The sequence below is a fragment of the Heterodontus francisci genome, chromosome 25, assembly GCF_036365525.1.
Source record: "Heterodontus francisci isolate sHetFra1 chromosome 25, sHetFra1.hap1, whole genome shotgun sequence".
Lineage (NCBI taxonomy): Eukaryota > Metazoa > Chordata > Chondrichthyes > Heterodontiformes > Heterodontidae > Heterodontus > Heterodontus francisci.
This window is the reverse complement of record NC_090395.1, coordinates 61269070-61282384: the sequence shown is the minus strand read 5'-3', so window position 1 is coordinate 61282384 and position 13315 is coordinate 61269070. Positions and strand designations below refer to the sequence as shown.

The 13315-nt window shown below is 43.1% G+C and overlaps 1 protein-coding gene across 1 annotated transcript in view; it reads left to right on the top strand.

Annotated features, from left to right (window-relative positions):
- The first annotated feature begins 271 nt into the window (after positions 1-271).
- LOC137384111 (decorin-like) overlaps positions 272-13315 on the top strand; it is a 32905-nt gene continuing 19861 nt past the window's right edge. The window contains exons 1-2 of the mRNA XM_068057722.1: positions 272-482; positions 11186-11298. Of these exons, the coding sequence (XP_067913823.1) occupies positions 272-482; positions 11186-11298 (324 nt within the window). The remainder of the gene's footprint in view (positions 483-11185; positions 11299-13315) is intronic.

Genomic DNA, 13315 nt, shown 5'->3' with positions numbered 1-13315 from the left:
GCTGCCGACTGCCTTTGTCGCACATATTCCCACCTTCCGGAGATGCTCGGCTCCATTAATTGAACACCGAGCTCAACCCCTGCCCAATTAGAGCTTTAACATTTCAAAATAGTGTTGCATGAGCAACGCAATTGAGGCGCAAGGTAGGGACCTGGAAATTATCCGGGCGTGAAGTTCCCGACCTCGTTTTGAAAATCTGGCCCCGGATTTGTACAAGTAGCAACAGATTACATCGATGCTGAAACCCTGACATTCTCTTCTTTCAGTCACCATGAGTGGAGGTGTTCAGGTCTTCCTGTCCTGTCTGGTGGCTTTCATGCTCTGCCAGGCTAAGCCTTTCAAGCAATCCAGCTTCTTTGACTTCATGGGAGAGGACCCAGGATCTGCAGCCGGACCAGCTCCTGAGCTTCCTGTCATTCCTCGCTACAAATGTCCACCAAGGTGTCGCTGCCACTTGAGCGTGGTGCAGTGTTCTAATTTAGGTAAGGAAACTCAAACAATTTTTACAGGAAAAGGGCAGAACTGAAAGTGCACACAGTTGCCATTACGGTCAGTTCTCTTCCAAAAGAATTCAGAAAAGATCTCCTGCTTTGAGAACACAAATACATCTGGAACCGAAACACTGTCTTTGCACATTACTGTGAATAGAGTCATAGAGTCATGCACTGCAAGTTTATTTCCTTCAAATGCCCATTCAATTTCCTTTTGAAATCATTGATTGTCTCCGCTTCCACCACCCTTGTTGGCAGCGAGTTCCAAATTATTACCCTCCACTGCGTAAAAAAGTTCTTTCTTATATTCCCCCTGCACCTCTTACCCAAAACATTCAATCTGTGTCCCCTAGTCCTTGCGCCATCAGTTAATGGGAACAGTTTTTCCTTGTCTAACTTATCTAAGCCTGTCATAATCTTGTACACTTCTATTAAATCTTCCCTCAATCTCCTTTTCTCCAGGGAGAACAACCCCAGCTTCTCCAACCTAACCCTTGTAGCTAAAATCCCCCATCCCTGGAACCATTCTGGTAAATCTCCTCTGCACCCTCTCAAGGACCCTCACATCCTTTCTAAAGTGCGGTGACTAGAACTGGATGCAAGACCCCAGTTGGGACCTAACGAAGGCTTTATAAAGGTTCAGCTTCCCTGATTTTGTACTCAATGCTTTTATTTATGAAGCCCAAGATCCCATATGCTTTGCGAAGCATTCACTCAATATGTCCTGCCATCTTCAAAGATCGATGCAGATGAACCCCCAGGTCCCTCTGTTGCTGCACCCTCTTTAGATATGCGCCATTAAACCTATATTGTCTCACCCTATCCCTTCTGCCAAAATGCATCACCTCACATTTCTCTGTATTAAATTCCATCTGCTACTTGTCTGCTCATTCTGCTAGCCTTTCTATGTCCTGTTGCAGTTAGTTTATATCATCCCCACTGTTTGCCACTCCTCCAAGTTTGGTATCATCAACAAATTTTGAAAGTCTACTCTGTATTCCAAGATCCAAGTCATTTATATATAGGAAGAAAAGCAGTAATCCTAGCAAAGACCCTTGGGGAACACCACTGTCTACCATCCTCAAATCTGAAAAACAGCTATTTATCATGACTGCCATTTCTGCCATTGACACTCTCTTTGGACTAATGCTTTGTGTTTCACCACAAGCATTAACACCCTCTTTGCCTTTGTCCCAGGACTGCTTTGTTATTTAATCTCTCCTGCCCTCTGCCCTATCACACACCTTCACTTTTGTTCTCTTCCCCACCAACCGCCCCACCCCCTTCACTTGCTTAAAATCTATTACATTTCTAACCTTTGCCAGTTCCGATGAAAGGTCACAGACCTGAAACGTTAACTCTGCTTCTCTCTCCAAAGATGCTGCCTGAACTGCTGAGTATTTCCAGCACTTTCTGTTTTTATATCCCACAATGTGCTGTTTTTTGTCCTTAAGTCAATATTTTTATCCAATTGGACACTGACCCTCCTATGAGCATCAATTTTATTAACCAGCCTTTTATGTGGTACTTTATCAAACATTTGCTTAAAATCCATGTAGACAGCATCCACAACATTCCCTTCATCAACCTTCTTTGTTCACCAAACAATTTAATTAGATTAGTCAAGCATGATCAGCTTTTTACAGATCCATGCCGGCTACCCTAATTAACTCAAACCTCTCCTAGTGCCTGTTGATCATTTCCCTGATTATTGTTTCAGAACCTTACCCAGCACTGTTGTTAAACTAACTGACCCGTAGTTGCTAGGATTGTTCTTACACCCTTTCCTAAATAGGGGTGTCACATTAGCCACTCTCCAATAATCTGGCACCTTCCCCATATCTAGGGAAGATTGGAAGCCCTTCTCCACTTCCTTTAGCAACCTGGGATGCAAGCCATATGGACCAGGTGTTTTATCTACCCGAAGCATAGCCAGCCTTTCCAATACTTCCTCAATTTTTACCCTATCATAATCATAAGAACTAGGAGCAGGAGTAGGCCGTCCGGCCCCTCGAGCCTGCTCCGCCATTCAATAAGATCATGGATGATCTTTTCGTGGACTCAGATCCACTTACCCGCGCTCCCACCGTATCCCTTAATTCCTTTATTGTTCAAAAGGATATCTACCTTAGCTTTAAAGACGTTTACTGAAGAAGCGTCAACTACTTCACTGGGCAAGGAATTCCATAGATTAACAACCCTCTGGGTGAAGAAGTTCCTTCTTAATTCAGTCCTAAATCTGCTCCCTCTAATCTTGAGGCTATGCCCTCTTGTTCTAGCTTCACCTGCCAGTGGAAACATCCTCTCTACTTGTATCTTATCTATTCCCTTAATGATTTTATATGTTTCTATAAGATCCCCCCTCATTCTTCTGAATTCCAATGAATATAATCCCAATCTACTCAGTCTCTCCTCATAAGCCAACCCCCTCAACTCCGGAATCAATCTAGTGAACCTCCTCTGCACCCTCTCCAGTGCCAGTATATCCTTTCTCAAGTAAGGAGACCAAAACTGCACACAGTACTCCAGGTGCGGCCTCACCAGTACCTTATACAGCTGCAACATAACCTCTCTGCTTTTAAACTCAATCCCTTTAGCAATGAAGGACAAAATTCCATTTGCCTTCCTAATTACTTGCTGTACCTGCAGACCAACCTTCTGCGATTCATGCACAAGGACACCTAGGTCCCTCTGCATAGCAGCATGCTGCAACTTTTTACCATTCAAGTAATAATCCTTTTTACTGTTACTCCTACCGAAATGAATGACTTCACATTTATTAACATTGTATTCCATCTGCCAGACCTTTGCCCACTCACTCAATGAATCTATGTTCCTCTGCAAAGTTTCACAGTCATCTGCACACTTTGCACTGCCACTCATCTTAGTGTCATCTGCAAACTTTGACACCCTACACGTGGTCCCCAACTCCAAATCATCTATATAAATTGTAAATAATTGCGGTCCCAACACCGATCCCTGAGGCACACCACTAGTGACTGATTGCCAACCAGAATAGCACTCCTTTATCCCCACTCTCTGCTTCCTGTTAGTCAACCAATCCTCCTTCCATGCTAATACTTTACCCCTGACGCCATGCATCCTTATCTTATGCAGCAGCCTCTTGTGCGGCACCTTGTCGAAGGCCTTTTGGAAATCTAGGTACACCACATCCACTGGGTCCCCATTGTCCACCTTGCTCGTAATGTCATCATAGAATTTCAAAAGATTTGTCAAGCATGACCTGCCCTTCATGAACCCATGCTGTGTCTGCCCAACGGGACAATTTCTATCGAGATGCCCTGCTATTTCTTCCTTGATAATAGACTCAAGCATCTTCACCACTACAGAGGTTGAGCTAATCGGTCTATAATTCCCCATCTTTTGTCTACCTTTTTAAACAGTGGCGTCACATCTGCTGTTTTCCAATCAACTGGGACTACCCCAGAGTCTAGCGAATTTTGGAAAATTACCGTCAGTGCACCTGCTATTTCTCCCGCCATCTCTTTTAGTACCCTGGGATGCATTCCATCAGGGCCAGGAGACTTATCAATCCTTAGCTCCATTAGCTTGCCCAACACTACCTCTTCCGTAATAATGATTGTTCCCAGGTCCTCACCTACGTTCGTCTCTCTGTCAATTACTGGCATGTTATTAATGTCCTCCACTGAGAAGACCGATACAAAATACCTGTTCAATGCCTCGGTCATTTCATCATATCCCATAAATAAATTCCCCTTCTCATCCTCTAAAGGACCAACGTTTACTTTAGCCACTCTTTTTCGTTTTATATATTTATAGAAACTTTTGCTATCTGTCTTTATATTCTGTGCTAGCTTTTTCTCATGTTCCATCTTACTTTTCTTTATGGCTCTTTTTGTAGCTTTCTGTTGACCTTTAAAGTTTTCCCAATCTTCTAGTTTCATGCTGCTTTTGGCCACTTTGTATGCCTTCTTTTTCAATTTGATAGCCTCCCTTATTTCCTTAGACACCCATGGCAGATTACCCCTTTTCTTCCAGTCCTTCCTTTTCACTGGAATATACTTTTACTGAGCACTTTGAAAAATTGCTTTGAAAGTCCTCCACTGCTCGTCAACTGTCCCACCGTAAAATCTTTGTTTCCAGTCCACTTTAGCCAAGTCCTCCCTCATTCTATTGTAATCCCCCTTGTTCAAGCACAGGACCCTGGTATTGGATTTTATCTTCACACTCTCCATCTGTATTCTAAATTCAACCATACTGTGATCACTCCTTCCAAGAGGATCCCTAACCATGAGGTCATTAATTATTCCTATCTCATTACACAGTACTAGATCTAGGATAGCTTGCTCCCTCGTCGGTTCCATTACATACTGTTCAAGAAAACTATCACGGATACGCTCAACGAATTCCTCCTCAAGGCTACCCTGACTGAGCTGGTTCGACCAATCTACATGTAGATTAAAATCCCCCATGATAATTGCCGTACCATTTTTACAGGCATTAGTTATTTCTTTGTTTATTGCCCGCCCCAATGTGATGTTATTATTTGGTGGCCTATAGACTACGCCTATCAATGACTTTTTCTTCTTAGAGTTTCTAATTTCCACCCAAATGGATTCAACCTCATTCTCCATAGAACCTATATCATCTCTCAGCACCGCCCTGATGTCATCCTTGAGTATCAGAGCTACACCACCTCCCTTACCTTCCTGTCTGTCCTTCCGAATAGTCTGGTACCCCTGGATATTTAACTCCCAGTCGTGACCAACCTGCAACCATGTCTCCGTAATGGCTACCAAATCATATTCATTCGCGATGATTTGTGCCGTTAACTCATCAACCTTGTTACGAATGCTACGAGCATTCAGGTAAAGTGCCTTTATGCTAGCTTTCTTACCCTCATGATTCCCAACATCTCTAATAATAACTCTTGAGTTAACCTTCCTTTCTGCTTCTTTCATCGTCTGCCTTGAACTTAAACCCTCCTGCACACATGTTAGCCTGCTGCTTACCTTTTTATTTATCATACTCCCTGTCGTTTTCCCTTTCCCTTCCCCCCGAGTCATTGCCTCTACTCTCTCCACTTCTACCGATATTTTGTCAGATTCCTCTTCCTAAATAAACACAGATACAAAGTACTCATTAAGTATTCTAGCCTTCCCCTGTGCCTCTAAGGATATATTACTCTCTTTGTCCCTTATGGGTCCCACTCCACCTCTTACTACCCGCTTACTATTTACATAGAAGATATTTGGGTTCCCTTTTATGTTGACTGCCATTTCAATCTCATATTCTCTCTTTTCCAGTCTTATTTTCCTCTTAATCTCCCCTCTCAACTTACTGTATTTGGCTTGCTTCTCACTTGAAGAATTCACCTGGCATGCATCACGCACCCTCTTTTTTCGTTTCATCATAATCGCTATCTTCCTCGTCATCCAAGGAGCCCTGTTTTTAGTCCCTCTAGCTTCCACCCTTGTTGCAATGTGCCTAGACTGTACCTGAAGCATCTCTTCCTTAAAGATAACGCATTGCTCCATTACAGCTCTTCCTTTAACTCTTTGGTTCGATTTTATCTTGGCTAGATCCTTTCTTATCACATTGAAATTAGCCCTCTTCCAATCTAGCTGTTCAACCTTATATCGTTCCTTGCTGTTCTGCATTACGAGTCTCAACCTTATGATAAGATGATCACTCTTACCCAAGTGGTCCCCCACAGGCACTTGGTCCACCTCATTTCCCAGCACCAGATCCAGCAACGTTTCCTTCCTCGTAGGGCTGAGAACATACTGATCAAGGAAGTTCTCCTGAACACATTTCAGAAATTCCTCCCCCTCCTTTCCCTTTACTCTAACATTATCCCAATTGAAATTTGAGTAATTAAAGTCCTCCAATGTCATCACTTTATACTTCTTGCAAATCTCTGTGATTTCCCAACAGATTTATCTATCTCTCTCGCACGCTATTTGGAGAATACCCCTAGCAGCATGATCATACCCTTTTTGCTTCTCAACTCTAACCCTCAAGGACATCCTCTCTTTCCAACACTACAGTTTCTTCCCTAATCAGTTCTGCCACCCCACCTACCATTTTTCCTTCTCTATTTTTTCTGACACTTTATATCTTTTATATCCTTATATATTAAGTGCAAAAATGAAGATCCTTCAGGTCCATATAAATCTCAAATTTCCTTTTTCTCCCCATAGTTTTCCTTTTCTCTCTTAAATGCATTGACTCATGCTGGGGTACAGTTCAGTATCCTTCTGCATCTTGCTCCAGTGGCCCTTCTTTCTCTGAGTCTAAGCAGTGAGCAAAGCTCTATGGCCATTACAGCTTAGCTTAGCCCTTACCTGATACACACACACGTATGCACACACACTTTCTAATAGGTGGTCATTGGACAGCGATGATCCTGGCTTATCATCACCTTCTGAGCCAAGTTTAATTAATGCCCCCTCTTGTGACATCCTAGTCTCAGGAAATCTAACTCAGCACAGGCCAGAAACTTTCACATTCTGTATGGCTCAGTTACACACCAGCCAGCACATTTTAACAACTCAGCTATTTGAACAAATATCAACCCTACTCTTTAGTCCAGAAATTGCACCCACATCATCTAAAGATTTAATATATGTCTGAATGTCACTTTTAAGTGATCTAAATATTGTGATTTGTGCACATGTAAAATCTGTACACCTAATATCCCCACCTACAATCGCTCAATATTGCTGTGCATGTCAGAGGACAGCTAGATTCTCATTATTTCCATTTTCCATAAGCATGCAGTGGTCAGAACACCACGTGGCACACACGCTACAATGGGTTCTCATTGATCTATGCTCCTGTCATCTGCAAAAATCTTTTTGGGAGCTAAACTTCAATTGAGTGTTTTTGGTTGATGTTTCACAGACTTTAGATTCTTGATCCATCAGGATAAGGAGTTGTTATCTGGATGCCTGGTAAAATGGTCAAATTTACTATCTATGCAGGTCTGATATTTAGCTTTGTGTCAGGTAACCAGTGGAAATAGAGCTTTGGTTCTTGCAGAACAAAGGAGTGAGACTGCCAGCATGTTTTTCCAAGAATACCCCAATTTTAGAATGGTAAAACGCAGGGGTCATCATTATATGCTGGGTATGTGACTCAGGCATTTAAACAGATGAGTCAGAAGCTAGAAACATCTCTGTGTCATGCTAAATACAGCATTGAGGGGCTGATTACATTCCAAGACCTGCAATGAGGATTGAACCCTTGAAAAGATGGTGCATGACATTTGAATAATCGAGTCAGTAAATTGTGTTGCATTTTCACAGGATCCTCCCTTCAGTTAATCAGCAACAGATTTTTAGAAATGGTAAACCCTAAGGACTTTATAGTTGGAAAATATGAGCAAAGTAAGCAACATCATAACAGTAGTCATTATAACCAATGGTCTGGGAGGACCTTAACAGTAGCTGCACTGGGTAATTTCCTTTTTAAACCAAAAAATAGTCATGTTGTGCATTGAACCCAATTACTTTTCTGATTATTACCATATTCAAGCAGTGTCAACTTCAGAGAGTTTTAAAGAAAATAATGGAAGTGACTAATTGTGGGAGAATACATAGCTTCAAAAATATGTATGACTATCATCTTAATGTTGCCCAAAATCCTGTTTATGCAGAAAGCAAAATTAGTTTATAATGGAAGTGATTCAAATTAGACTCTATTACTTGACCCTACTTTTTGCTTCACAATGACTCTGTGTAGCCCCGATGAAAATTCATATTGGCACTCTGTATATAGGCGGACAGACAGAGATAGAATATGAAAAGGATACTTTCCAGTTCTAGTTCATAAAAATTCACCAACTTACTCTGATTTTGTTACTTGCCTCAGCTAAGGCAATGACTTTTATGGGCCTTAAGATTAAAGTTTCAAACCTCAGCTGAAATCTAATACTAAGTTAATGTTAATCTCAATCCTCTTGGAGAAAAATAATGAATGGTTGGATTAAAGTCTCATCAATATTTCCCCTATGTTCCTAACTTTCCCATCTGCTTCTGTCAACAGCCAGGAGGGTGAGGCTGTCTAGACTATAAACCTCTATATGACCACGGTCAGCTCTGATTGACAGGTGTTACTGTCGTGGGGCAGACTGAGTTGTTTCTCCCACCCTTTATAAATGGTTGAAATGCTTTCTCTCCTCCTTTCGCAGTCAACCAAAAGTCACATTTGCAAAAGAGAAACACATACACTGAGACCTATTTCAAACTGAACATTTCCATTTACAATTTCTGTCATTGACTTGTGTTTTCCTGCTTTTTCTTTATAGAAAACCCAGCTTGTGGCATTCTACTTGTAGGGACTCCATTACTACTTAATTTCCCAGTTCACTTTGGGTGGTACATTTCAGGAGATTTCATGCTGTTTGATTTGGAACCCACTTATTCATGAACAAGGGAAGTTCTCTATCATTCACCAGTCCATTGGAGTGGAAAATGGCAATCTGTTCAATCACAGTTCGAGTGAATGGAGAATCAAGGAGCCCGTAAAACATTTCACAAATAAAAATTTAGCGTGCAATTGTAATTTTCAACAATACCTCATGGAGTACAAATTGGACCTCATTGCACCATTTTACAGGGGGTAAATATTTAGAGACCATATTTTAGGCATCTGTGAGAGCCACCTATAACAGGCATTAGGCCCCTTGCATATGTAAATGAGAGTCCTAATGCCTGCTTTAGGTCCCTGGCCGAAACTTGTTTGGGATGAGTGGAGGAGGAGTTGGGCCTGCTCCACTGAGGATTCTTCAGCTACCACTGTGACCTCAGTAGTGGTGCCAATAAAAGCTAAGGTTTCTTCTGAAAAGGCTTTTTTTAAAAAGTCATTCCTGCGGAGCCAGGAGGAACAGGTGTGCACCCAACATCCCCTCCCCTCAAATTGCAAAACACTCCTGATTGATTCCCTCCCACCCACAGCATTTGACCGAGTATGGCATCAAGGAGCCCTAGCAAAACTGGAGTCAATGGGTATCAGGGGGAAAACTCTCTGCTGGTTGGAGTCATACCTAGCGCCAAGGAAGATGGCTGTGGTTGTTGGAGGTCAATCATCTGTGCTCCAGGACATCACTGCAGGAGTTCCTCAGGGTTGTGTCCTAGGCCCAACCATCTTCAGCTGCTTCATCAATGACCTTCCTTCACTCATAAGATCAGAAGTGGGGATGTTCGCTGATGATTGCACAATGTTCAGCACCATTCGTGACTCCTCAGATACTGAAGCAGTCTGTGTAGAAATGCAGCAAGACCTGAACAATATCCAGGCTTGGGCTGATAAGTGGCAAGTAACATTTGCACCACACAAGTGCCAGGCAATGACCATCTCCAACTAGAGAGAATCTAACCATCTCCCCTTGACATTCAATGGCATTACCATCGCTGAATCCCCCACTATCAACATTCTAGGGTCTATCATTGACCAGACATTGAACTGGAGTAGTCATATAAATACCATGGCTACAAGAGCAGGTCAGAGGCTAGGAATCCTGCGGCGAGTAACTCACCTCCTGACTCCCCAAAGCCTGTCCACAATCTACAAGGCACAAGTCAGGAGTGTGATGGAATACTCTCCACTTGCCTGGATGGGTGCAGCTCCAACAACACTCAAGAAGCTCGACACCATCCAGAACAAAGCAGCCCACTTGATTGGCACTCCATCCACAAACATTCACTCCCTCCACCACCAACGCACAGTAGCAGCAGTGTGTACCATCTACAAGATGCACTGCAGCAATGCGACAGCACCTTCCAAGCTCGTAAGCTCTACCATCTCGAAGGTCAAGAGCAGCAGATGCATGGGAACATCACCACCTGCAAGTTTCCCTCCAAGTCACACACCATCCTGACTTGGAACTATATCACCGTTCCTTCACTGTCACTGGGTCAAAATCCTGGAACTCCCTTCCTAACAGCACTGTGGGTGTACCTACCTCATATGGACTGCAGCGGTTCAAGAAGGCAGCTCACCACTACCTCCACAAGGGCAATTAGGGATGGGCAATAAATGCTGGCATAGCCAGTGACACCCACATCCCATGAATGAATTTTAAAAAAAACATTTTCCCCATGCTGACGACAAGTTAAGCTGTCTGGAATTAATCTTTATTAAATGGACGAGCTGCTGGGAGAGGCATGATGGGTATCAGCAGCTCATCCTGATAATGTTAATGGGACCCAATGCCCAATTTGAGGTCAGCTATAGGCCTCCTGCTTGGTGTATGCGCTCCATGTGTGATGCTGATTTCAGGCCCGAAAACGGGTCTAAAGGAATTTCTGCCCCGATGTTTGTTTATCTGTTATCATCATTTTCCCTTTGAATGTAGATACATTTACAAGCATATTTCCATCATGTATGAAAAGACTGTTGAAAGTTATAATGCAAAACTAGGCCATGTGCCACTAAAGTCACTGTGGACTATTACCCAGAAGGCACTTGAGGTAACATATTACAGTGGCCTGTTACCCAGGATGCAATGGCTGAGTGTGATGTAAAGGCAGCTCTGCAGTCAAATAATATTTGCAGTTTCAAATGCAAATTAAAATCAGCCAGATAGAGCTCATTAATGAATCTACCTTTGGTACAGACGTTAACATGCTTCAAGTAAGGTACATCGAGACAAAGATTGAGATTGTTAAGATAATTACGTTACTGAGATAGCCTTTTGCCTACTTTAGGTCTCGCAAAAGTACCTGCATACATTCTACCTGAGACTACTTTGCTGGATCTTCAGAATAACAAGATCAGAGAGCTCAAGGAAAATGATTTCAAAAATCTGAAGAATCTTCTGGTGAGTAAACTGGCCCAAACATTCCTATTGATTAGAATAAGCCTGGCATTTTACAGTGTAATTTTCACCCCCACAAATCCCCACCCCCAGAAAACAGCTGTAAACAACTTTAATATTCCTTCAGGTTCGGACAGTTTTTATTTCTATTCAATTCTGCAAATTCTGTTCACTGAAACTACCAAATGTCTGCCCTTGATATCAAATATACCAATCCCAAAATCTCTACCCAGATGGTTCCTTTGTATCATTTCTTAGAACCCTAGATATTTACAGCACAAAAGGTGACCATTTGGTCCGTTGGCCAGATTTTAACAGTGAGGCAGTGCCTCCAATATCCGCTTCTGTCGGGCCTGGAAGCCACGCTGTTATTTTGAGTGGCTCAGGCCTTAATTGTCTTCAGTCGGGGCTTCCGCCCAATGGAGGCAGGATGTCTTGCGCCCAAGAGCTGCCGGCCAATCAGAGGGCCGGCAGCTCTTCAAACCCAGCAGCACCATCGGGTGCGGTAGCCACTGCTGGGACTGCACCCAGCCAGAAGAGGAACATAGACGTCGGCCTCTCTTAAGCGGCCATTAATTGTCCAATTAAGGGCCTCAATTGGCCTAAAGGGGGATGGGCCATTTGCCACCTCCCCTACTGCTGGTAAAATAGCAATGAGGCAGGTAGGCAACAGGCACGGCATCCCCTGCCTCCCATACAACTCTACACCCTCCCCTACCTCCCAGCCCGCTCCCAGGTGGTGGGGCATATTAAATTCCGGCCACTGTGTCTGTGCCAGCTCTTTCTCAAGCAATTTACAACTAACCCCATTACTCAGCTCTTTCCCCATACCCTTTACTTTTCTCCGCCTCAAATATTTATCCAATTTTCCCTTAAAAAATGCAATCGTCTCTGCCTCAGTCACTCGCTGTGCATTTCATACTCCAACACCTCTCCTAATCTCTCTCCATATTCTCTTAGTGACATTTTTTAATTGATGACCACCTATCATTAGCTACACAATCAGAGGAAAACCCTTCATCACTTTCACAACCTTTAATAAATCTCGTCTTAGCCTTCTCTGCTCCAGTGGAATAATCCATCTATCTCAATTTTCCCCTAAAAACTCTGGTTTCTCATTTTCAGTATCATCCTGGTGAGTCAAGGTTGTACATGTTCAGTGGCTTTAATATCCTTTCTATGACAGGGGGACAAAAATTGCTGACAGTACTGTAACTATCCATTGTACTTCCAGTTCCTTAATGACCTATCATGACTTCATTATGCATATACTCCAGGCTCTATCTATAAAACCCTATATTAACCCTAATCTTTTGCTTTCTCTCCATTAATCAACTTTCTATGCATACTGTTACATTTCCTCTTATACACCTGAATTTTTGTAACAAGGCTCTTGTGAGATAGCTTATTGAACACCTTCTGAAAATCCATCTTGAAAGAAATTCAGTGGAATTTGTCAAATATCACTTGTTTTTGACAAATCCATGTCAATTGTCATTAACTAACTTGTACATTTCTAAATTATATCTCGAACCATGGGTGGGATTTTCAAATGGCCGAGGAGGCGGGACCGGAGGTAGATGGGCAGAAAAATTGCATCTTCCTGCCTCCAGACCATTTTCAAGGAAGCCGGGTCAGAGACACAACAGCTACCCACCTGCAAGCAGCAGCATGCCAACTGAAGCAAGTAAAGGGCCTATTAAAGCTCCTCTCCCTCACCGACTGGCATTTTCCAGTTGGCAGGCGAGCCCCCCCCCACCCCCACAGTGGCTGAAATATGGCCAGTGAAAGGCAGACCGAGGGACTAGTGCTCCGAAGTAATTTATAGCTCCGCCCCCCCACCCCACTGCCAGTGCAGAAAGATGGCCACAGCTGTTATTTTCAGAACTTTTAAAAGTACTGAGAGGTGCCCTCTCTCTCCCTTACCTGCATTGGCAGGCTGCCAACCTCTCAGTGCTGGAGAGCCTCCTATTGGCCCTCCAGTGTTGGGAGCCCGCCCACCATTCTTAATTGGATGGCG